A 26,214-nucleotide genomic window follows, 5' to 3' on the forward strand; every position below is an offset into this window, starting at 1 on the left:
ATGCATTCACCTCCTAGAGACCAGGCTGCCATCATGCTCTGGAAGCTAGTTGAGAATGTCAAGTACGAAGATATCTACGAGGTGAGCCCACACCCCCAGCTGCATTTTAGAGCTTTGCGGACAGAGAATTTGAGCTTCTTGACACCCCGACTGATAGATATTTTTAAAGCTATTTACTCGTAGATCTCCGGTCGGTTTTCTCAGCTTTCTTTAACTTAGAGAAAAGCAGGCTCCGGGAGACTTTGATATGCTGAAAAAGGACTTTAACGGTCGAAATCTGCCAACTTTAATTTAGGAGCTGTTTTTTATTTTCCTTTCCTTTCCTTTTTCTTTCTTTCTTTCTCTCCTCCTCTCCCGTTTAGGTTATGTTGAGGGGTTGTGGTGCTGACTGCCAAAAATTAATAATAATAGAGATTCTGGTAAAGGCGGGAGAGAATTGGGTTTTCAAGCCTCATTCGCAACAGACTCGGGCTTTTAATTTTTATTTTTTCCGTACAATTTTCAGAAATCGTAACAAGCAGATTCAAGGGAAGGGCAGAAAAACCAGAGGGAAAGAGACCGACACACGGACGGATCTAGGGATAGAGAGAGGACGATATCGAGCATTTGCTGTTTTTCTTTGGTTGATTTTTTTTTTTTCTTTTTGCTTTCTGCGCTGGGGTTCTTGGCGGGTCGGGGCGTCCACGCGGCGATCGCAGCCGCCCCGCGCGGGACATTTTTAAGGACATTTTCCAGGACGTCCGCGGGCCCGGCCGAGCGGCCGAGGGAGGACCGCGCCGGGCGGAGGCGCCGCGGAGCCGGGACGGGGCGCAGGCTCCATCCCGGGCGGCGTCCAGGGAGGGAGGGAAAGCAGGGAAAACCAGACTGAGGAGGAGCTGGGCCCGCGGGGTGGAGGCGCTGGACCCTGTACCGAGAAAAGTTGGGCGAAGAGGAGCGCCGAGCTCCGGAGGAGCCCGCGGTGGCGGCGGGGCTCGCAGAGGCTCCGCGGCTCGGGAGAAGGGCGACGCCCGCGGAGGCCGGGAGCGGAGGCCGGGAGCGGAGGCCGGGAGCGGAGGCCGGGAGCGGAGGCCGCAGACCTCCTCCGCCCTGGACCACAGACCAGCCCCGACGCGCATCCCGCGGCCGCCCGCGCCCCTCCGGCCCCCCGCCAGCCCTAAAGCCTAATTTTGGCGTTGTATGTGTGTGAGAGAGAGAGAGAGAGGAGAGAGAGAGAGAGGCGGGGAGGCTGGGGGCGAGGGGAGATGCTGCTGCTTTTCTGATTCCGGCTGGGCGCGCTGCTCCCGGCCCCGTCTGCCCTTTGTGGTTTGTATGGGGTGTAACGAGCGGCCGCCCCCCGCGCCTGGTGGGGTTTGTTTCGGCTCGGCCTCCTTTTCTCTCCTTAACAGGCGAGGTAATGGCTCGGTCGCAGGCGCTGGGACTCTCTGAGCGACCCGAGTAGACGGACCTTGGCGGGGCTGGGGCCACGCTGTAAAGCGCGCGGGGAGTCGGGCGAAGGATTAAAGTCACGCGAGTAACACTCGTCCTTTGATTATGGAAAAATAAACGGCTAGATGGAGAACGCGGGAGGGAGGGAGGGAGAGAGAGAGAGGAAGAGGGAGGGGTGGAGTCCGAGGAAGAGGGGAGAGAGAAAAGGAGGAGGGGGAGAAGAGGGAGAGGGAGAGGACGTGGAAGGTGTTCCTGGCTGCCCAAATTTTCTGCTCAAAACCCTGGAGAAGCCACAGCATGGTGGAAGGCGCCCATTTAAGTCTGGACTGAGGTTGAACTTTAACAGAAATGGCAGTCAGGCCAGTCGAACGGGTTCTTGAAACATCCCCAAAGGTTTTCTGTTGCCCCTGGCTTTGCTTGGAAAGGATAAGTTTAGTGTACTTGAAGATTGATGGCAGCATCTATTTAAAACCCAGGTAAAACTGCAGACTGTGTCAAGCACCGAAGAGGAAAGGCTTGTGCAGAGAGGACGGAAACCCACTCTTTCACCTCCCTCCTTAAAAAATTGAAAAAAAAAAAAAAAGAGTGTGTGCGCTCACATTGCAAGCCGGCAAACATCACTGTAAACAAACAGGCCCAACGGTTTGCTTTTGCACTCCCCTCTCCAAATGACCAGGAGGGCGATGCCCTTGTTAGGCCGGTTGTTTGGGGGTTTCAGCTGCACACAAAGCAGCCGGGGCGATGGCTTCTTTCCGTAGGAAAGCCTGTCTTTAAGCGGGGACGCCGACATTCCACAGAAGCCCCCTCTGCCGTCCCCACTGGCCAGCGCAGAGGGGCAGGGGCCGCCTGGCGCGTCCCGGCTCAGTTAATTGAAGTTCTGCCTCTTTCCCGCTGAACTTTTTCCCCAGCCTGCCTCTGCCAGCCCCCTCGTCTGATTACATCTAGTAATTCTCCACTGAATGCACGTCATTTACAATAGTAAGGGAGTTCTGCGCGCTGGCTGCTGCTTCACGCTCCATTTGTCCTCCATTCTCCCTTTAAAGTACTCGTGTAATATTAATAGTCATGAATATCAATTATTATGAGGCAATGTAGGCAAGCAGAGGGAGGAAGGGGCGCCCAGGCAGTCTGAGCCCAGCTCCGGGTGGAGGAGGACTGCGTCCGGAGCCCCAAAGAACGACCGAAGAAAAGAGGCCCAGACGGCCAGAGACAGATGACGGCTTCTGTCTGTGTGTGACAGGCATCGCCAATCTTGTTGGAGGGGGGTAATTTTTTGTTTTTCTGGTTTTGATGGCTTGTCCTGGAAACACCTCACGCTCGGCTCCTGTGTCCAGCTCCCTTCTCTGCTGGACTCCTTGAGTTTTTTTTTTTTTTTAATCATTGTTTGATTTTGAGCAGTAACCAGGCTTTTTTTTCCAGATGTTAGTCCACACTTATTCATCCATGGTGAGTTTGGATTCCTGTCGCCGTACCACGGTTGCATGCTGTCTCTCTGTCTCGCATCTCTGTGTGTCACCCTCTCCGTCCCTCTGTCTTCTTTGAGCGCCTTTGGCTTGGTAATTTAGCACCATAATTGGACGAGGCTGCAGCTGCTTCTCTCCGCATTGTGTGTCCTCCGTTTGAGCTCCCTGAGTCAGTCAGCTGGGGTGGGGGGAGGCTGAACCGAAAAACTTTTTTATTTGCCATTGGAGTTTGGAAATTTAGATGACTGCTTCTGTATAAAGAACCATGTGGGCTTCGCCCTGCCATTTCCACTGAGGAGAGGGAGAATTTTAAAGTGTCTTCAACACGCCTCTCCCTTCTCCTTTCACACTCCAAAGGCAACCAAGAATAAGTTTTCTGACACCCCCCCCCACACACACACACACTTCTGGCCCTTCATTGTAACACCCAGACCTATCATAGCAGTCAATAGGGAAAGACAAGCTTAGAAATAACTCTTGCAAACCACAACTCAACTTAATTTAACATGGGCTTAGGATACGATTTCAAATGAGATCTGTTTCAATCAAACACCCTCTTAAGTTCTTTAATTCCTGCAGGGGAGGGAGGGGCTGCTGGGAGCTCAGACCTGGATCCCTGGGAGCTCCAGGGATCCCCAGGCTGTGGAGGGGGATCCTGGGCAGCCAGCTGCCCTGCCAGGGAAGGCAGAGCCGGTTTTAGACAGACGGGACACTACAGCAGCCTGAAGTTTTATTCGTTGTGTTTTAGATCCCTAGGAGAGTTTTAAAAAATAGAGTAAAATACGCAGGAGAGCAAACACCATTTGTAAGACTCCTACATTTTTAATTAAGACGTTTAGCGTCTGGGTCTGCACTGAGCGTTTCCTTTTTGGCCTGCTTGGCATTCCCCAAAGAAGGCTGGGGTGCTGGTCAGCGGGGGAATCTCTTTCACCTTTTCCCCCCAAAGCTTCTAGTGTGGAATTGCTGGAGCCTGTGGCCCGGGCTCCACCTGGGGTTCAAGTTTTCCACTTTTGCCTCCCCTGCCCCGGGAAGACTTACAGAAGCCGGGCTTCTCCATTTGTCGCTTGTATTTTTCTTCTCTCTCTCTCTCTCTCTCTCTCTCTCTCTCTCTCTCTCTCTCTCTCTCTCTCTCTCTCTCTCTCTCTCCTTCCCTCTCTCCGCTCCCAGGACCGGCACGATGGCGTTCCCAGCCACAGCTCCAGGCTTTCCCAGCTGGGCTCGGTGTCCCAAGGACCCTACTCGAGCGCCCCGCCGCTGTCCCACACCCCGTCGTCCGACTTCCAGCCGCCCTACTTCCCGCCCCCCTACCAGCCGCTGCCCTACCACCAGAGCCAGGACCCCTACTCCCACGTCAACGACCCCTACTCCTTGAACCCCTTGCACCAGCCCCAGCAGCACCCCTGGGGGCAGCGGCAGCGGCAAGAAGTGGGCTCGGACGCCGGCTCGCTCCTGCCCCAGCCGCGGGCCGCGCTGCCGCAGCTCTCGGGCCTGGACCCGCGGCGGGACTACCACTCGGTGCGCCGGCCCGACGTGCTGCTCCACTCGGCCCACCACGGCCTCGACGCGGGCATGGGGGACAGCCTCTCCCTGCACGGCCTCGGCCACCCCGGCATGGAAGACGTCCAGGTAACCACAGACAGACACACAAAAGCCAAAGGACCCCAAGGGGCCCGGGAGGGCGTAGGGACCAGGGAGGGCCAGCTCTGTCTCTTTGGGGGAAGGTTGTCCTCGTCTCTAGACCAGGAGCAGCTAGCCGGCCAGGACAAGGGTTCCGCGGTGGCGGTTTCTGGGGGTCTCGTTGTGAAGGCCACGACCGCCAGGAAGTAAATTAGGAAGGAGAAAAAAATATATGTGTGTGTGTTTCAGCCGTTCAGGATCATTAGAATGAAGGCTAATGTTTTTGTGTGGCCTCAGCTAAATGTGTTCTGCTCAGTCTCCAAGCTTTGTGTGATCAAGCTTGGCACCCCCACACCCATGCACACCTCAGGGTGGGCCTGCCCCCTGGCTCGCAGATGAACATCTGGCAGCCCACAGGCCCCGGGGCACCAAGGTCTCCTAGGCTCCAGGGGCTCCTGCTGGATAAGCAAAGACTTAGCCAAGCCTGCAAACCCAGGCTAGAAGAAAGTCGTGGCCATTTGTTTAAGCCAGGTCTTGCTTTGAATTTCCCAGAAATTGCAGAGCCCTTTTTGCACGATTCGGGTTGTTTCCAAGTTGAGAGAGAGAGAGAGGAGAGAGAGAGAGAGAGGAAGAATGGAATATTTGCGGGGGACAGACCCAGAAAACCACAATTTGGCCTGCGAGTCCATGAGGACCGATGTCATTTTGCAGATTCTTTCCACTTTGGGGTTCATTAATTGCCTGTGGAACAATATCCTCCACTTTCCTCCTCCTCCTTCTCCTCCCTCTGTTAATACTCTCTCCTCCCAGGCCACCACCCCAGTTAAAAGAGGTATCACGTGTTTATTCCTTAAAACAAAAGGTGCACAACACTCCCCTGCCCTCGCACTGTCCCATCCACAACCTACACAATGAAGCCTGGTTTGGTTGAGAAGATTTCGTTAAACAAAGAAACATCAAAGAAATCAATCCAAAAACTGTCTGGGTGATTCTAGGGTTTCCTCTTCCCCCTAATTTAAATAGTCTCCAGAATAGATCAGTGTGGTTTCGAGGTGTTTGGCTGGCACTTCTGTCTCAGTGGTATAGTTGTATATTATGTATCATTTTAGACACCTCTGAAGTAAAAAAAAAAAAAAAGCACACAGATCATTCTTCTTTACTGTGCTGAAAAAATATTTTAAACAGTTAAAATGTGGCAATAGCATCAAATACTGTCTCTGTGTGGTCTATGATGGCTTATTGTTTTGAAAGAAACTCGGTTATTTATTATTTTTTTAAATGAAATCACCTGATTTGTGGCTGAATTTGCCCGGAGTAATAGGAGTGAAGGTTTTGTTGATTTAACCAATCTTGACTATCCCTGCTTTAGAGATATTGCTCATTTCAAAATATCATATGAGAAAGGAAATATTTAATAGTTTTTTTTTAATGCATTGGGGTAATATGTGTCTCCAGGGAGAAAGTTTTTAAATTAACCTTTCCGCGTATGGTTCAAAGTGCTGGATAATGAAAGCGGATCAGTTCATCACCACTACTCTGGTGATGCCAACACCAGCCCCTCCCTGCACCCCGCGGGCTGGGGGGCTCAGGCCACTGCACCCAGGGGTCCTTCCCCCAAAGAGAGAGAAGCTGCCTTTGGCTTTAGAGCTTTTAAAACAGAATTGTAAGGGGGTTTGCGTGTTTGGCAAATGGTGAAGGAGAAACGGGGCCAGATCCCGGTACATTTCGATGAATAGCCTTAAGGACGTCGGTTGGGGGAGGATGTAGAATGTGTATCCTGAGCATGGCTGATGTCCGGAACAGGGAGTGCAGAGTTGGAGAGGGCAGGGCGGAGGAAATAGAAGGAGCAGGCCAGGGTCCTCTCTGCTCCGGGCCCCACCTGATTCCCTCCCTGTTCCTCCTCCAGCTTCATCCCAGCCCGTGGCCCGGCCAGGTGAGGAGGCCTGCAGGACCTTCTTGGGACAGCCGTCAGTGCAAAGGGTTGCAGGGGATACACCCGTGCTTGTCCCAGGATGTAAGCAACCTGGGCAGGGACGATCCCTGTCTCAGTCTCCATGGCAGACTTCCCAAGGCCAGGGTGAGGTTGACTTGACACAGGAAAGTTGACAAGACAGGGGAGGATGTGTGCGCAGGACCAGGTACTCAAATCCAGAGGCTGCGAGGTGTGGGCTCCATCCGGAAGGATTGGCTGCACCCACATGGTCGGCACCCATCCAGTCTTCAAAAGGGACAAGAAAGTGTGTTGGGCTGAACCTCAAAGTCATTTGTTCGGTCTTCTCGAGGGCATGGTGTAGAGTGTGTGTGTGTGTGTGTGTGTGTGTGTGTGTGTGTGTGTGTGTTCTGGATGCGCCCAGCCTCAGATCAGACGAACCCCAAGGGTGCTGCCCAGGCCCACAGGTCTAGGGCTTTGGGGGAATGTTGTAGACCCAGAGGCACACATGCAGGGCCACCGCCCTGCGAGGAGAGGAGGAGGAGAGCTAATTAACCAAATGCTTCTAATATTTTTTAAATGAAACTATAAAACCCTGTCAATTTCTATTTCAATTTACTCACAGGGGCTATTAAACTAGCAAATCGCTGTTTGGGTTCTGTCTATGCTACATTTCACTCGTTGTGCGTGGGGGGGCAATGTTAAAAACTCAAGAAAAATGGCTACAGAAAGGCAGAAAAAGGGAGCGAGAGGGACAGACACCTAGTTTTGGGACTTGTTAAGCTGGTGCTTCTTCACCTCTATTACCTTTGCCACCCATGAACCTAGACATAAAGATGTTAACCCCCAAACACACACACACACACACACACACACACACACACACCCTTGTGTCTTAAAGCAACCCCTGGTATCACTTTTAACTAAAGAAGTCTAGTAATTACGAGTCTGAGTTGTTTTGCTGCGCTTCCGCATGTAGTCCTAATTAAATCTTTACGATCCTCCCTGTGACGATTAAGCGCCAGCATGCTGCGTGAATATCCTGTACAAAAACCCAGCAGGCGGCCGTAATTAGATAGAAAATCAGACAAGAGCCTTCTCATTAACTACCACAACTACCCCACGTCGCTGATGAGGCGTATATACATATTTACGTACCTATGTGAGGGCGAGGTGTGGGGCTCCAGCTCGGTGAGCGCGAGGGTTGTGTTTCTGGCCTGTGTGGGCCCGTCAGGTGTAGACACGTGTGAGCACAGAAAGCCGTGAACCCGGGGCACGCTCATTCTGCGGGGTGATGAGGACCCCTAAGGAGCTACCAACTAGTTATATGAAACATTAAAAAAAAGTGTCCTACCATTTCATAAGAGTTGCGTGGCATCTTAGATGTACGCAGAAACACGAAACAGAGCACTTTCCCTCTCCTATCTGAGAGCAGAAGAGTGACTATTAAAGACGAAAAAACAAATTAACCAGCCCCCCAATGCTTAGACCACCTCAGTTCCCCGGAGCTGCTTGTGTGGGGGCAGCCCGCCTTGGTGACCGGCTTGCCCCATCTGAGATGCAGTGCCAGTGGGTGGAGGGGCTGTTAAAAACTTCACCTCGCTCTCCAGCCCTTTTCTTTACATTTCTCTACAGAGTGGGAGATAGATTGGTCCAAACTTTGTTGCACATTTCCAAGAAGCCTAACACTTCTTTGCATGGGGGAGCCGGGAGGTGCTGGAGGGAATCCACCTTTGGCCCAGGCCCTGGGTTCCTGTCCATCTTGACAGTAAGAAATTCACCCCAACACCCAGTTCCCCTCAGAAGGGCTGGCCATACTCAGAGCGGATGCTTTCTTTTTCTGGGATGAAACTGTGGCCTGATCGCCCAAGTGCTGAAGGGAAGGATCCTGGCCTTGATGTGTGACTTCCTACCAGGTGTACCCCTCTGGGGAAGCTGTGTGGGCAGAGCCAGGAGGGGAGGAGCGGTGCGGGCTACTCCAGGGGTGGTCACCGTGCAGCAGGGCTTCCCGATCCCAGGACTGCAGTGGACTGCAGTGGGTGTGCGTGCGTCTGGGAGGCTCGCAGACAAGTTCCTATGTGCTGGCTGTTTGCATTCCATTCCAAATTGCTCAGACTTTAATTAAAATCCCATAATGTAAACGATTTTGTATCTGTAAAATGGCTCTGGGGTTAAGATGCACTGGGATACAATGGAAAACAGAAATCGCTCTGAGTTAATATTGGTGAAAATCTTTCAGGTGCTGCCAGGTCCACAATTCCTAAGAGCAAATAATATAAAGGTTTATATGTCTGTGTAATATCTGTGTTTTATATAATAACTAAACCAATGTTGAATCCCAGATGTCTCTTATAGTTCCCCTTTTTTCTTTTCCTCCATTGGAAGAATATACAATTTGGGTGAATTTCATTGCTGTGTCTATTTGGAGGTGATAATGATAATACTAAAACCTCCGTATGTGAATTAATATAGATGGAAATAACAGAAACTCCAGTTTAGAATGACATGATTTATGTGTGCAATTCTTTAATATCCAGTCAATTTGAATAGTGATGTTTTTATATTCACAGTCAGTTGAAGATGCCAATAACAGCGGCATGAATCTGTTGGACCAGTCTGTCATTAAAAAAGGTATGGATTATTCCTCCCAAAAGGAAGCCAAGTTTTCCTGTTTGAATGTCTTTATGATGAGCTTCCACCTTGGAGAAACTCATTGTTTTATAAGATATAAATGTTTGTTCATGACCATAGCACAGTGTCTGGGAGAAAGAGGGCAAGTAGAAGTTAAAACAAAACAAAACAAAACACAGATAGAAACCCAGATGAGAGAAACAGAGGAAGAGAGATAACTGCCATTTTCCTCATCATGCATATGGTAACCATCCTAGACATAGCTGAATTGACTGAACTAGCTTCTGGTATGGGATTGGCTGGGAAACACTGGTTTCGAGACCGTACTTATTTCATTGATAACAGGACTTGGCTAAACTCTATGCCATTGAGACAGCTTCTTTTTCCTTGTTTTTATTTTTATATTTTTAAAAATTTTTGCTTGTAATTTTGTTTCCCATTCTCCGTGTTTTATGTGTTTCTTTTCATTATTATTTTTAATTGTGCCAAATGTGTTGCTACGTATGCGCATTCCGAGAAGCTGAGACAGCCTATGCACACATCTCCATCTCCCTACATATGCACTCGTGATTTAGAGTGACTGTGGAATCACCCCATACTGTTAAAGGGCATGTGATATTAACAAATGTTTGCAGTCTCTTGTACAGCTGTAAGCAAAATAATTAACTAATTAAACTAATTAAATGTAATTACAATAACTCATTTCAGGCATATTGCAGCTGCTTAATTTTTTTCTCCTCTCCTCTGACAGTCACTGAGAGAATGCCTGGTGATTAGTGTGCCTGCTCAGAGGCCTGAATGTCATTCACATGCCACAGATTTAGGAGGCTTGAACGTGTGAACGGTGCAATCTCTAATGATCACAGGATCTGGTATTTGAAAATGCAATTTTAATGGCCCCAACCATTTCTTATCAATGGGACGCTCAAAAGGCCTGTCCGTGTTTGGTGTTAACTGTCCCCGGCTCGGGTCATTTATGATTCGCTGGAGCCATTTGACATTTACAAAAATAATTAAAGAAGATGCTCTGAAAGGTAATCGATTCAGAGGCAAAGTGGGATAGTAGCAGGCTTGTGGAATAAGGTCTGCAAACTGAGTGAGGTGGTCTAAGTTATTTTCCTTTTCAAAAGAAGGAAGAGCGGCTTTGAGAGGTGGGACAGAGAATTTGAAATGATGCCATTTGGCTTTGGAGTGAAGACTAGACTGAAGAAGAATAATAGGGTTTTGGGGGAAAAACTATTTAAGTGTTGCTCCAGACTTCTTCCTCTCTTCTCTAGATAGCATCATTTGGGTTCTGAATGCCAGCTAAGATGCTCTGGTGTGGTGTTTAGACTTGCCCCTTTGCTGACAGATCAGGTTCGCCCGTTTCCTCTTGGGTCTTCTCTTTTGGTGAATTGCTGGTTGATTGAAGTGGGGTGAGGGAGGAGCTTGTCCATTGGCATTCCTGTTTGTTTGTTTGTTTGTTCGTTCATTTGTTTATTTCCTCTTCCCTTTTTCATGGGAATCTAGAAGACTTAGCTCAGGATTCCGTATCCTAGCAACCTCATTTGGGCTGGCAGTGGGACATGCCCAACAGATGACCAATCAGAAATGTTATTAATCGTCAGGCCAATAAAAATATTCGGGGCTTAGCTTGCCTGGCAAAATGGAGCTGAAAATCCTCTCATATGTAGAATGCCTTGGTTGCACACCCTGTGTATGTTTACCAGCAAAATGTGAATATGTATGTAAAAGTTAGCTCCAGGAATAAGAAAAGGAGACTCTTGACTAAAGTTGCTGTTTCTGGTTTTGGAAACACTGGCGTACTTTTTATGTCTCCAAAGCTTTTTATGTTTAAGGTATGTAGCTTAAAACATCTAAGTGGCACCCTGTCACTTTAATTGGTTCAGGGGGTGTGGTGGTAGGAATCTGAATTTTGGGTCAGTTTCATGACTTGATAATTTAAGAAATTTGCTCTATTGCATGAAGAAAAGATTCTGATATCATTATTTATCTTTAATTGGCCGTAAGCAAAATGGCAATGCGTGGTTGATTTGTTTTCTAGCTCCCCCTTTAAGTTCTGGATCTTTTAGCTTCTACCCTTCCCTGTACCCTCCCATCTTCCCCTTCCCACCCTCCCCATGAAGGGTAGCTCTATGAAATTAATATTGGAAAGGTACTGAGAAAGTTTCCTGAACGGAACTGAATAATTCTAAATTTTGACAACTGGGAGGGGACTTAGTTGCTCAACTACTTTTCCAATGGGCTTTAACAGAGATTTAAAAAATTCTATCCCACTAATAAGAGGCCAGCAAATGAGCCCCTCCCTCCCTCCCTCCCTCTCTCTCTCTCCCTCCCTCCCTCCCTCCTCCCTCCTCTCCCTCCCAAGTTATGGCAAAGTCCCTCTTAAAATTTAACCAGGCAAATATTGTACCTGTGTTGATATCATCCCACAGATTATAGGCTCCCTCTCTTGTTATGTTTGCTATCTGAGCTTAGCTGACATTTCTGAAGTAATTTAGTTAAGAGGAAATGAGTTGTTCCCAGTAGAGAGTGGAGTGAAGGTAGCCAGCGTGATAAATGGCCCTTTCATTTGAAGATCTCCAGAGCTCGTTTAGGGCTAATTTTCTGTATTGGCCCCCTTTGAGCTATTAATGCGATCGGCGGGGACCGTGGCCCCTCTCCTCTTAGCTGCCCCATTAAAGCTCCCATTAAGCTGCCAAGTCTAAACTCCATGGCAGGAGTGTGTGTGTGAGGGGGGAATAATGAAAGGTGCTTTTTAAACTCTCCTAATCTAAACCGGCAGAGGGTGGTTAATACGATTTGAAGGGGGCTGGTCAATGAGCAATCAATAAAGTAATAATGAGAAGGATTCGCTACATTAACAGTCTAAAAATCCAACGAGACATTAAAAAATCATTCTTAACTCCCGATTCCATTAAGATTAGGAATGGGGGGGGGGGAGTTCCCAGCTAATATAAATGATCATTGCCACCATCAGATAGCCTTAAAAAAGGCTTAGGCTTGAAGGAAAAGGTTTGGTGCAATCAGAGGCCAACGTGCCTTCTGTTGGACACCTGAGACAGTAGAATATACAGTGGGGTTTCTTGGAAAGGCGGGTGTGGCTGGAGTCCAGGGTGAGAATGTGACTGTGGGGTGCTTTGATTGGTCTTAGGGAGATCCTGTTTGGTTAGCTTCAGTTCAATCTCAGTTCTCCCCCATTTTTTCTCCCTTTTTTCTGGCTCCTTCCCCACATAAACACTTTGATTGGTGTGGGTTTTCTTAGGGAAGAGGGATAAAGAAATCGCCAAATCTCAATTCCAGCGGGTTCTTCCTTCTCACCTTGAAGGGACAAAGCACAAGAGGGTTGTCAGAGTTTTCCTAAAAGTGTTGAGCTTTCTCTCAAAGGAAAAGTTTGCATTTCCAGAGCTGACTCGGGTCCCAGTAGCCATGTATCAGAGACCCTGAAATCCATACCAGCCATTCAACAAACAATCAGAGTTAAATTTCCAAACTTGGAGAGTTAGGCGCTCTTCCCCCAGCCTCCAGGAGTAGAAACCACAACTGTGGCCACCTGTCTTTCTCAAGATCCCATATACTGAATAAGTGATAAGGACCAAATCAGTTCTCACTTTTCAGACATTTTCTCTAAAGTGTACACACAGAGGATGTTTGTACTTTTTATATTACAACTTTCTTTGTGAGAAATTCCGTGAGAAATTCCTTTATTTTCTTCCCACGATTTCAGTGCTCACATTTATACATGTGGAGTACAATTTAGTGTTTGGGTAGATGAGGCATTACGTAAATATGAGAAAAGTTTTTTTCTGTGTTAGTGAGAAGTAACTACTTCACCTTTAGGGGCAATGTGGACAATGAAGAGTGACTTTCAGAGAGAACTACCCCTACAGTGTAGAAAAATATTTAATTTTTCCCTTCTTCTCACCTGCAGGTCCTATCAAATACAAAGTTCTCCAAGCTATAATTTCACACTTAGGTTTAAAAAGTAGAGGTTAAGAGCTAGCTTACTGACACTTTCTATAATCCGCCGATGAATAGTATTTTTCTCTAATCATTTTTCCTTTCTCTGTCTTAAAACTCCAGTCTTTGTAATGAAATGCTGACTTCTTTCAGCCTTTTCTCCTCTCCTAAGTCTAATGTATGGAAAGGGGGAGGGGACTGAGTTTTGTGGGTGTTAACATTCAGAGTTTGGCTGCCACCCAGCTGAGAACCCAAGAGGGGGAAACCCCACTTTTAATGCATGCAGGGAAAATGGTAAGCGTGGAAAGAACTTAAAGCTTCATGCTGAGTTTTGCTACGCCCCATTTCCTCACCATTTCCTGCTGTTGCTTCAAACCTATCTCCCTCATCTCTGGGTTCCGTGAGCAGGAACAGTGTGCTCATAATTACTAACAAATCAACCGGGCCCTGTTGCTCTCTGGGTTTATTGATAAGCTGGAGGAGAGCAGAAGGGAGAAAAAAAAAAACCAAAGAGAATAAAATACGGGGTTAATCAGCTGAGGTAAACAGGTGTGAGAGTGCGGGGGAGGGGGGGGTTGGGTAGGAAAGACAACCTGGAAGAAGCCACGCTATGGACCTCAGGGAACCCTGAGACTCGTGTAGGTAGGGTCTGGTCTAGAGTGCCGAAGCTAGGCCAGGTTAGAGGGATTAAGAATGTGGAGATATAGGGTAGAGCGTAGGAGCGAAATTTTTAACCTTAAATCAGAAAATGGAAATGTAATCAGAATCATACTTGCGTTGTAATTTGGGGAGAGGGAGAAGAACCTTCCCCAAGACTGCAGTATGCTGATAAAAGCGGGATTGGGGTTATTTATAGGATAACGTGTAGGCAGAAAGGTAGAGCCCTGGGGAGGGAGCAATACGCCTTCCCCAAAGGCAACTGCTCTTGTCGGGTAAGTCCAGCGATTAACAACAGTGAAATTTAGATGGCAGGTTATAAGGTGTCTCTAAAGGCCTGGGCTTTGGAGAGGTTTGGCCTCTGGGATTTGGAGAAGCAGGTAAAATCCCAGTGCTGAGGAGATATCCAGTGTAGGAAACAGAAAGTGGGTTTTGGATTTTTAGCTCTGTGAAGATTTTTTTGTTGTGAAAATATTCAAAGTAATATTTAAAGATGAAAGTGTTGCTGAGTACCAAAGAGGGGATGTTTATACAATTTACTTCTATAGTTTTTATCGTGTTAAACTACAAGAGAATATCTATATTTTGGGGAACTGTTTGTCCAGGTTTTTCTGATACCAGTTCCCATATTCGTAAAATGTTTATTAGGCCTTGGATACGAACCTGCAGCGTGGAAATCAGCAATGCCACGATAAATAAGATATGGTCAAATAGATGTGAACACTGTGTACATGAATTAATAACGAAATGTTCCCGCCCCGCCCAGCCTTCTAGTGAAGGACTTTCAATGCAGAGTTTACTCACATCTGTTAATACACTTCAACTTTTATTTCATTCACTCTCAAATGTAACAAGAATATAAGGGAAACCAGAAGAAGAAAGTCCTTTCCTTAGTGCTTCCTACACCATTGCCTTGCAGAAGGTCCACCCAGTTACAAAGTAACATCATTCATCCAGCTGGGACAGGTCTTAGGCACCCTGGACAGATCCAGAGACTCAGGAAGTAACAGTCTCTCCTTCACCCCGCCCCCAAGAAAGCTCTTTCCCACGTGGTATTTATAAAAGGCCAAATGCAATTCGTAGTAAATAAAAGATGTAGGACATACCTGGCTTTTAGGAATCTCTGAATGTTAGAATCTGGTAGAAGCAGTAGACTGTTAGAAAAGCTACTGCTGTTAGCTAGTCTATGCCATACTAGAGAACATCTTGTTTGACATATTGAGTTCTAGACCCCTGATTAAAAAAAAAGTGGTCTCTGCTTGTCAGGATTATAGGGTGAGACTACATATATATATATATATATATATATATATATATATATATATATATATATATATATCAAGGGTGGAAACTTCTTTTTACCACACTGGATGCTTTGAGTTTCAATAAATTCCCTAAACCAGTGACCAACAAATACTGTGAAGATTTGGGGGCTTCAGATCCCATTGGAAGAAGCTAAGGTGTACGACAAGTCAGAACTCCCCTCAAAGTGGCATGTGAGCTAGAGAGAGAAGATGGGCTAGAACCCGTGTCCAAGGGGCAAATCTGTCAGGTTGCCTAGCCACTGTTCCTCAACCCCAGCCTTCTGGTTCCCCTGAGCTCAGCCTCCTCCTGACGTTTGCAGATACAAACGCAATTAAACAGAAATACAGGCTGGAGAGGCTGAGTGCCCCAGTGAAGCAGTGGCAGCCAGCTGTCAGCTCTTATTAACTTCTGCATAAAACATACCTTGAGTGCGGTTTGTTATCAATTACTTGCCGAAATGAAACAACTGGGGCAAGGCAAGACCGCTGCTCAAATGAATTAGAGTGATTGGTTGATTGATCAGGGCACCTGTTGTAAATCATACGCGCTCCAAACAATCACCAGCCGGTGCTTTAATTTGTAAACAAAATTCATGTCACTTCGAAATTGCTTTCACTGGAGATGAGCAGTGTTCTTATTGTGTAGGAAAGGATGGGGCTCGCTTTAAAGGGACGAGCAGCGGTTTTGGACCCAACTGCCCAGCTCTGTGCTATGATGCTCTTGGGCACAGCATCTGATGGAGCCTGTACCCTTGATGCTTCTTGGTGATAACCACAGATTTGGGTCCAACAAGAGAGGAGGGAGTTTCCACGAAGACCATTGGGATTACCATCTTTTGGCGATAAATAGTGGTAACTACGTTCGGGGTCTCCAGCAACAGGTAAAGCAGACAGGCACTCTTATCCTGAGGTGACAGGTGAGGAAACTGAGTTCCAGAGTAGCTTAATGCCCTGTCAAAGTAACACCACCATCAGGTGACGAAATAGCGTCTGTGTAGCTTCACAGCACAATCCAAACTCTGGTCTGAATGTTTTCCTGGATACTTGCGGTGAGTGGGGCTATTGCAAGCCACAGTCGTGTGGACACACCTGGGTAAGTTTACCGAGTGATGGCACAGAACGCACCGCAGCCGCCCTGGAACAAGCATGGCCTCCCTCAGCCTCTCCCTTGGCGCCTTTCCTGTGGTCTCACGCAGTGACACATTCTATCAACCGGTCACCAGGACTGAAACCCGGTGACCTTTATGGCACTTATTTCCCCCTCCTTTCTCTCTCTCTCTCTTTCTCCCTCTAGTTCCAGTCCCTCCCAAATCTGTGACTTCTTTAATGATGAATAAAGACGGCTTCTTGGGAGGCATGTCTGTCAATACCGGAGAGGTATTTTGCTCGGTCCCGGGCCGTTTGTCCCTGCTCAGTTCAACTTCAAAGTACAAAGTAACTGTGGGAGAAGTCCAGAGACGGCTGTCGCCTCCTGAGTGCCTCAATGCATCGCTCCTAGGCGGCGTCCTCAGAAGGTAAAACGAGCAAACCCGTTCTTACTGAGAGGAGAGAGGGCTGGTGCGGAGAAGGATGGGAAGCCTGACACGGTTGCCTAGTAACCGCGAGGTCGGAGCGAGGCTTCATCGCGCAGCTCGCAGAGGGCCCACGAGCCCCTCCCCCGTGCCTGGTACCCACGCCCCGCGCAGGCGCAGGCGCAGCCTCGCTCCCCGCTCCCCGGGATTAGGGCCTCCAGGAGGGCGGCATCTAACCTCAGAATGTAATCCAGACACCCTCCCCCGTCACACACACACACACACACACACACACACACACACACACACACACTAACCTGAGAATGTAATCCAGACACCCTCCCCCGTCACACACACACACACACACACACACACACACACACACACACACTAACCTGAGAATATAATCCAGACACCCTCCCCCGTCACACACACACACACACACACACACACACACACACGCGCGCGCGCGCGCGCGCACACACACACACCTCTAAAACAGGGTACAGCCGAGCATGGGATTGCAAGCCTGTAATCCCAGTATTTGGGATGCTGAGACCGGAGGATCACAGGTTTGTGGCCATCCTCCACAGTTAGGCGATTTAATGAGACTCTGTTTCAGAATAAAAAATAAAATAAAATGGGGCTGGGGGTGTAGCTCTGAGGTAGAATGCCCCTGGGTTCAATCCCCGATATCACCAAAAGATAAAAATAAAACAGCTTCATTAAAGAAATTCTTTATATCCTATATGGACCCTGACAGTTCTCTATTTTATTACATATTGTAAATGACAGGTGGCAACTGGTTAAATTGGTCTCAACCCCCACTAGTGCGTTGTGCTCCATACCTTTTTATAACAACCACCACCAATAACAACAATAACAATGCTTTTTAAACTTTTTGGTGGTAGTGGGGGTTGAACTCAGGAGCATTCTACCCCCAGGTAACACCCCACGCCCAATTTTCTTTATTTTGAAGCAGGGTCTCAGTAAATTGCTGAGATTGACCTTGAACCTGGAACCATTCTGTCCCAGCCTCCTGAGTACTTGGGATTACCAGTGTGTGCCACCACACCCAGTTCATAATACCACTTTAGAAGTATTAAAAGCTATTAGCCTGGGGCCAGGGCTCACAGCCAGCCTGTAATCCCAGTACTTGGGAGTCTGAGAGGAGTGGATCTCAGGTTTGAGATTCTCAGCAACCTCCAGAGACCCTGTTTCAAGATTAAAAATAAATAATAATAGGGTTCAGGTATAGCTGGAAGGTTAAAATGCCCCTGGGTTCAATCCCTAGTTACACCCCACAAGCACACACACAAACACTTATCAACAGTTATTAAGTTGGTGCATCTAGGTATTTCCCCCCACATTCCAACAGACAGACTGATTATTGGGAATGCAAGAGATGGCTTTTGTCTTAAGGTTTAAATTCCCTCCCAAACTCCTTACCAGTAATCCTCAACACTGTTGCTGGCATGACAGTGACTTTGCATGAGACAAAACTTTCAAAGTTAAGACATTTTGGGGATCGACAGCCCTGTCTTTCCTAAAAGTGGCTGAGACATCAAGAGAGGTCCTGGGAACTGGAGCTTTCCTCTGAATTTTGCCTAGTCTTTCTCACACACGGAAAGAGTCTTGGGAGAAGTTAAGGGTGTGGCTGTGACCCGAGAACATTTTTATTTTTGATCCTCTTGCTCTGCCCTCTTTTGGGCCCATTTTCAAGTGAGTCCTTTTGAGCTTCAGAGTAGGAAAGAGTTCATCAACCCCCTTGAGCCTATGTGTATAATACATGTTATGAGAACAAATGAAGTAATCAATACAAGTTAGTTTAATTGCGATCATGGTAATCACCAGCATTAGTTACAGTTTTCCATGTCCTCGCCCACTCTACTGCATAGTAAGTAACTCTTGGGCCCCATCTTGGGGAAGCCCACCTGTGTCCAGAAATGTCCTCTCCGTTGAAGCCACCTCTTTCAGCTAGTTTGTGTTTGCTCCCTACCTGCTCTTCCTGCTGGCTTTTAGACCAAGAATCAACCTGTGTGTGAGTGTCCAATTTTTACCTTCTCCCAACTCACAACCTACATCCTAATCATTCCCATCTGGTATCATTTTTCCCTCCCCAGATTAAAAAAAAGAAAGAAAGAAAACGACTCAATTTTTTATGCTCTGTATTGCAGAAATTAAGCAAACCTCAGCAAACTATCAGCAAATAACCAAGAGGAGGTGGTGGAGGGAGAGGAAAGTGCTAACCTCAAGTTAAAACCTCTTCAAGCTCCAGTGCGCTTTAGATTGCTAAGTCTAAACTTTGTTTCAGGAACACTGTGAGGTTAATCAGAATGTTAATTCTTGCAATTTCAGAGCCAAATCGAAAAATGGGGGGAGATCTTTGCGAGAAAGGCTAGAAAAAATCGGTTTGAATCTCCCCGCGGGCAGACGCAAAGCAGCAAATGTCACGCTGCTCACCTCACTGGTGGAAGGTAAGCAAGATGTGTGGCCATTTCACCAAGTGGCTGCGCTGAACTGTCGGCTGGAGGCTGACATTTACATGTTTCATGATTAACTGGAAATCATTGCAATCGGTGTGCCTTCTGCGTTGGGTGTCAAGAGGCTGCTTGGGAGAAGTTCAGAGGTCCTTTTACTTAGAGGGAGCCCCTACTTGCAGAGAGGCCCGGGGACGCCTGTAAAGGTCCCTGTGCTCTGAAGAGTGATCACGTCCAGCCTTGGAGCCAGGGGAAGGGATCGCCTCTGCTGCCACGTGGTGTCTGAAACAGTCCCTGTGTGAATTCTTGCGAGAGTAACCCTGTAAGCAAGGTAATTGTCACTACCAGAAAACACATTGCATTCATGACTCCTAATGGTTATTTTTAAAAATATGTCACTCCCAGGGTTCTACTTATGCCCAATACCGAGATAACTCCTGGGCGTGGTGACACACACTTTTAACTCCAGTACTTGGGAGGCCCAGATAGGAGCAAAAATAAAGAATAATAAAAACAAAACAGAGCTGGGGATGTAGCTCGGAGGTAGAATGGCCCTGGGTTCAATCCCCGGTACTGCAAATAAAAATTACTGATACTTAATCAGGCCAAAATACCTAAGAAAAAAGGTAGGATGGTGAGAAAACTTTGGAGAGGGCCAGGATGTTCTCCTATGTAGATTCATCAACTGTGTGTTATTTTAATTTTATTTTTTGTTTTTATTTTTACTTTTTTATACTGGGGGATGGAACCCAGGGGCTTTCTACTTCTGGGCTACACTCCCAGACCTATTATATTTTATTTTGATAAAAGGTCTCACTAAGATACTGAGAGTCTCAGTAAGTAGCTGAGGCTGGCCTTGAACCTGTGCGATCCTCCTGTCTCAGCCTCCCAAGTACTGTGATTACAAACATGCACCGCCATGCCAGGCTTTCAGCTGTGTGTTAAATAGCCACAGTTGTAAGAAACAACTAACTTGATCATTAGTTTGGGTTTGTGGATAAAATTTATGATATATAATAAATATCATCCACGTAGTAGTCAAAAACAAGAATATCTGCAGTTGAATTTGTAGGATGAGAAACAGGAAATACAGCTAGATGGTTCTAATGGGGGGAAGATTTTTTCCCCTACAATGTAACTTAGCTTATGGGTCTTATTTTTTTCCTCCATCAAGAAGATTTTTTTTTTTTTGTAGTACTAGTGATTCAACTCAGCATCACTCTACCACTGAACTGCACCCAGCCCTCTCCCCTTTTTTTGAAGCAGGGTCTCACTAAATTGCTGAGACTGGCCTCATACTTGTCATCCTCCTGACTCAGCCCCCCAAATACTGAGATACGTGTATGCACAACTCTGCACAGGTTTTCCTCCATTTAAAAATTGATATGAAATTATGATACTCCTATAGGAAGTTGGTTTAGAAAGTAGGGCATCTTAGAATATTTAAACAGCAAACATAAAGTTAAAACAGCTGCAGGCTTACACTTGGCCATCTCTTGGGCGAAGATGCTTGGCTAAAACTTCCTCTCCGGAGGCAGCAGTCACCCAAACTTGCAGACCACAGGTATTAGCAGTTGACTTTCAGCCTGAGGGTTTCACGTTTTGCCCTTCAGGGAATAACTAATATCACAATCCTCATTTTGAAAAAAAAAATAGTCCAAGGAATCTTTGCCCAAGATGTAGGTTTTTGTGGAGAAGAGAGGAAACTGGAACTCCCACTGAAATTTCAGCACTTGGTTGTGAGGTTCCAGTTTGTTTGAATTCTTATCAGCACAGTGCCTGGAGTCTTTTGTTGTTATGATAATGATGATTAAAAGTTAAGTCATGCTCCTTAAAATTAATGTAGCTATGGGATAATTCAACATATCTCTCCATGTTTGTGATCTTTCCTCCCCGAATCCCTAAGGCTGTGCTTTAAAGACTAATAATGCCTTATTCGAAAGGGGCTTCCTCATAAGCTGTGGAATATCATAGATGCCCTGGTTTTTCTCTAGCTGAGTCTTGGTTCAATAGGAAGTCTTTAAGAAGAAGGATGATGACAGAAACCTTTGAAGGAAAAACAAAAAGCCTGAAAGAGGAGTAGCAGGAAAAGTGAAAGCAGAATCCTTATTTGAGGGCTAAACAAAAATGCTCATTCCAGACATCTTTTCACATATTCTTGAATACTTGTGGACATTTACACACATGGATTTGTCTGTACATCATAAGAAATTTTCCTAATACAATGATAAGAAGAGATGGTGGTGACTTTCAGGTTTTACTTAAAGCAGGTTGACGGATGTCTTGTGTGTGTGTGTGTGTGTGTGTGTGTGTGTGTGTGTGTGTGTGTAATCTGGCTTACATATCCAGCCAAATGTCCAGGTTCCATTGTTAGATGGCTCTTGAATTGTGGGTCCACCTTGCCCATAAGACATAATAAATAAGTTGCAGGACTATTTAAGTGTTGTCTAGCTAGGACCTGGCTCAGGGAGGGGCTAGAAAGAAAGACGGGAGTAAAGTTTGTCCCCTCACCTTTAATTACAACTCAAGAGTCATCTTGGCTTTAGGCATCTGGATCATGTTTACCCCAACACCTGGCCTCTGGAAATAGTAGCACAGCTGAGCGGGGAGAGGCGCCTGCCCCCGAGGTGTTGAGGGGACTGGGAGTTGATTCTTCCCTGCTGCTGTCTTTTCAGGAGAAGCTGTCCACTTAGCTCGGGATTTTGGGTATATTTGCGAAACAGAGTTTCCCGCTAAAGCCGTCTCTGAGTATTTGAATCGACAGCACACGGACCCCAGTGACCTGCACTCCCGAAAGAATATGCTGCTGGCCACCAAGTGAGTGTCCCAGGCTGCTGGGCCTCCCGCGGGAAGAGGCGGTGGGGAGTGGCAGTGCAGACCCTCTTGTGGGGCTGAGAAGGAGCTCCTCGGTTGCCTAGCAACATCATCTGCAGCATCCCAGCTGTGCCCGGGTGGACCAAGCTAGTGGGCTATCTCCAGGCCTCTGTTCAGTGCTCTGCGGGCAAGCCTGACTTCATTCATCCGAATGCAGGCAGTTAAGAGAGCCCTAGCCCGGGGATGTCAGGCAGACCTTTTCCACGTGGGGCCCTTTTTCAGTTGTTGCCTGGATCCCTCCCGAGCTTACTTCTGCCTGGCATCCACATCTATCTCCCCGTCGTATCCGAGCAGCCCTGTGTGTGCTCGCTCAGGGTTTCTGGGTGTCACCCACGTGGACCCATCTCTACCCACAGCTCTAATTACTCCGTTTTCAACGTCGCTGTTTGTCATCTTCCACAGACTTGTAAAATTTAGTACAACTCCAGAGGGGGAATAGTAAATCTCTGGCTAAATTTAGGTCTAGAGCTCATTTGAACTTTTACAGTGGGTTTTCTATTTATTTGATTTACTCCTGTCTTTGGCTTCGGTGTCATATTGTGGATGTTTTATGGCCGGTTGGGCCTGCAGTGGGCGGCACACGGCGTGTGCCCGCACGTTTCTCTCTCGCGGGCGCGGCCTAAACAGCGACTCTCATTTATTTAGTGCTCCCGGACGCGGTTAGTTCCGTTGACAGCGTAATTTAAAGAAATATATGGAAGGCTGAAAAATCATTTGCTCAAATTTGTCCAGATGTTTTTGAGACGTGATTGGAATTTGATTGCCCCTTTCCGCAGGGTCAAAAAATATTAATGTCCCAGAACTTTAATTGCTTACAGACCCTGGTTTGGGCTTTGAAGATTTAAAATGTTTGACTCTAAGCATTTGTTCTCCCCACTACAGAATTTCCTTTTTGGCACTTTGGTAATGAGTCTAAACTTAAGGAAAGACTTTAACCATTTCTCCCAACAATCAAAACTTGGCACCGGCCCTCGTTTTTTGGAAACTTTGCCTCTGATGTACCAATTAACAATATGTAGATATTTGTCAGTAGATTTTCCTCATTCCCCTTACCCTCCAGTCTGAGGGAAAGGAACCTTAAAAGAGGAAGGGGACTTCAGAGAAAAATAAAGATAAAACCAAAGTGTTTAAGTGAGATAACAGCATTCCACAAAAGGCTGTCTTTCCCTAAGGGATTCTTCTGACTGTTTCCCTCTTAAGACCTTGTGGCTTTTCTTAGGCCAGTGCATTTGAACCCAAGGAGCTTTTTCAAAAATTTTATGTGTGGACCATCCCCAAATCCTCTGAACTGGAATCAGTGGGAGGGAGCTGGGCCCGGGAGTGTGTATTTGAATCTCACACGTGATTCCAAGGTATCTCTGCCTAAACCGCTCCACTTAGATTGGAGGAATGACCCATGTCTTCCTAATGTGAGGATGTGTGGGTACTTTTCTAATGAAGACATCAGAGAAAGAGGGTGTCCTGCTAATGTTCTCTAGCCACCAGCCCTAAAAATCTCCGTCTTTTAGCTTCTTCAGGTGGGTGGAAGAGAAGCTATTTCTGTTTGATTGCCAAAGTGGCAGCTAGCTCCCTGAGAACGGATGCCCTGGGGTTCTTCAAAGCCAGTAACCTGCCCTGTTCACCTGCTATCTTGTCTAGGCTGGGTGTTGCGAGTTGTCTCTGAGGCCATCTCACCTCACCAGGGGTCTAGGACTAGGATGCTGCAGGTTGGCTTCTTTTGAAACCCCAAAGTCCCACAGGCTGGCTGAGAAGTCCGCCAGTGTGTGCAGGGCACTGGCCTCTGGGATGGGGCCGCTCTGCCTGCCAGCAGAGCCAAGCCATTTGACCTTCAGGGCGAAAACCCTCCTCTCCACCTCCTATATTAAAAATTTCTCAAATAAGCTCAATCCATAGTTAGGCACGCAGGATTTCTGAGGCTGGGGGATTTCTCTAAATTGTAGGTGCCTTCAGGAAATAAAAACCTTCAACAAATAAAATTCTTCCCTCCCCAGTGTCTTGAGTCTACCTTATGGTTTTATTTAAACTATGTGGCTAGCCTTTTATATTGAGAACAATCCTGTTACACAAAGATTTTTAGCAGCCTGCACTCAAAACTGGGAGGGGGTAACCAACAATTTAAAAAAAAAAATAAAAGGAAGAATATATATCTCCCTCCCCAAATACTGCAGGTATACAGGTTTTTGCTTTGAATGGATTCAGCATTTTCTCCTAGAATAAACAGTTTCTTGCTGCAGGCGGGTAGCAATCTGCTTCAGTGTCAGGGACAGGCTTGTGGCCAGGGGCTTAAATCTTTCTGGGCTCTCTTTTTTTTTTTTTTTTTTTTTTTGGTGCCTGATCACCAAAGGGTTGGAGAAGCAGGAGAGAGGAGGGGAAAATGGCTTAAAGGAAATACCAGGCAAGAGCCCCCAAATTATTGAATATTCGAAGGCATCTGCTAAAGCCCAGAGAAAAATGCAAAGCTGAGACTGTGAGGTTCTGGAATGGAGTAGGGGGTGTAGGGGGGAACAGAACGGAGAAAAAAGGCCAGGCCGGGGGCTGGAAGGGGCGCTCCTCTCCCTCCTTTGAGTCTAGCCCCAGCTGCTCGGCCGGCCGGCAGAGCGCTGGCGAGGCCAACCGAGCGGAATCGCCCACATTAGCCGCGCTGGCTGCTAGTGCCCGGGCGCCTCTGGGCTTGTGTGGGCGCCTCCTTTTTCGGGCCCGTGACAGCGACACCGAGGGTGATTTTCTGTGTCTCCTCCTCCCCCTCTGCAGGCAACTTTGTAAAGAATTCACGGATCTGCTGGCGCAGGACCGGACGCCCATCGGGAACAGCCGGCCCAGCCCCATCCTGGAGCCGGGCATCCAAAGCTGCCTCACGCATTTCAGCCTTATCACGCACGGCTTCGGCGCCCCGGCCATTTGCGCGGCGCTCACCGCCCTCCAGAACTATCTCACCGAGGCGCTCAAAGGCATGGACAAGATGTTCTTAAACAACACCGCCACTAACAGGCACACGTCTGGAGAAGGCCCAGGTAGTAAAACTGGCGACAAGGAGGAGAAACACAGGAAATGAAAAAAAAAAAAATTAAAAAGAAGGAAAATGTTTTAAATACAAAAGGAAAACAAATTTAATTTTAGCTTTAAAATATTGGATTGGCTTTGGAAGAATTATATTAGGTAGAATACACATACAATCAAAAAAATTTAAAAAGAAAGCTAAATAACTTAAAAAAAAAAAAACCTGAGGCTTACAACGGAGCGACAATGTCGGTTCTCAGTGTTTATTTCAAGACACACTTGGAGACAACCGTCCGGATTTTCCACTTCGGTTCTTTCGAGTTTAGTAGTACTGATAATAAAAGAAAACTATGATGCCCCCCCCTTTGGAAAATAAACTTAAGACTAAACACGAGAAATACGCTAACTTATTGGAAGAAAATCGGAGAAACTGTTGGTGCCCGTGCTTTGAGAGCTGGTTGACTGAGACGCACGAACTTTTTAATTTTTAACTTTTTTTTTTTTTTTTTTTAGGAAACTCTCGCAGTCCCCGCCCTCTTTCTCACCCGACCCCTCTCCTGTCCACCCCGTCTACGTTAACCCTACCTCCTTCACACTGTTACGGGGAATCTTCTGGGATGGAAGTAGTGTGGTTGGTCTTTTGGCCCAAGTGGTTTGAGCCCCCTTAGGATGCCCGCCGGCGCCCTTAACCCTCGGGTGCCCAACTCCCACGAGGATGGCTGAATTAGGGAGGGCGCGGCGGGCGGGCCCTGTGGTTGCGCCCCCCCCTCCCCCGCCGGCAGGTCGAACGAGGAGTCAGTGGCTGGGGGAAAAAAAAAAATCCAGACCCATAAGTTGATTCGGATTCCTCAGCAATTCCTTTTCAGAAATGTTACTGGTTCTTAACCTTGCCAACATCTTCATACAGAGAATCTTATATTTGTTATATTTGTGTCATCTACCAATTTAAAGAACTATAGTAAAAAAAAAAAAACCAACAATCCCAGTATGAATACGTTGATTAGTATGTGATTCCTTCGGAGGGGTATGTAGTATTTCATTCTCTTCTGTTTTCCAAAGCTTTGCCCGCATGGTTTATGAGCTTCTTCAAAGAGGACTTGGGCTTCCTACACAATCTATAAGGTACTGAGAAAAAAAAATCTGATCCTTTTTTAATCAAAGCCTGTATGTCAAGAATTCTGCAGGTGCACTTCTTTTAAGAAGCTCAAAGGGAATAATATAGAAAGTGACCAGTAGGATTGGAGCAGCTCGAATCTACTTGCTAACAGACGTCAACTCTAGAATTCCGGCCCGGGTTGGGAGGGGGCCGCAAAATGTATTTTAAGAGAAAAAAAAAGTAAGGGTTTTTGGGACCCCGTAACAATA

The 26,214-nt window shown here is 47.0% G+C and overlaps 1 protein-coding gene across 2 annotated transcripts; it reads left to right on the top strand.

The window, feature by feature from the left end:
* TFAP2B (transcription factor AP-2 beta) lies at positions 1-25,970 on the top strand (the record flags this gene model as incomplete). Of its 2 annotated transcripts, none has more annotated exons than XM_080700362.1 (8): positions 1-81; positions 4,056-4,514; positions 9,006-9,066; positions 16,282-16,501; positions 18,857-18,975; positions 21,654-21,795; positions 24,604-24,863; positions 25,909-25,970. In XM_080700362.1, the coding sequence occupies 8 exons, from the start codon at positions 1-3 to the stop codon at positions 25,968-25,970; spliced, it is 1,404 nt and encodes a 467-aa protein (XP_080556488.1). The 2 variants fall into 2 exon arrangements, with proteins under 2 accessions (XP_080556488.1, XP_080556487.1); XM_080700361.1 differs by lacking the exon at positions 25,909-25,970 and adding an exon at positions 2,845-2,871 and having other exon boundaries at positions 24,604-25,011.
* Positions 25,971-26,214: the final 244 nt, after the last annotated feature.

This window comes from Muscardinus avellanarius (assembly GCF_963383645.1).
Source record: "Muscardinus avellanarius genome assembly, chromosome: 8".
Classification (NCBI taxonomy): Eukaryota; Metazoa; Chordata; class Mammalia; order Rodentia; family Gliridae; genus Muscardinus; species Muscardinus avellanarius.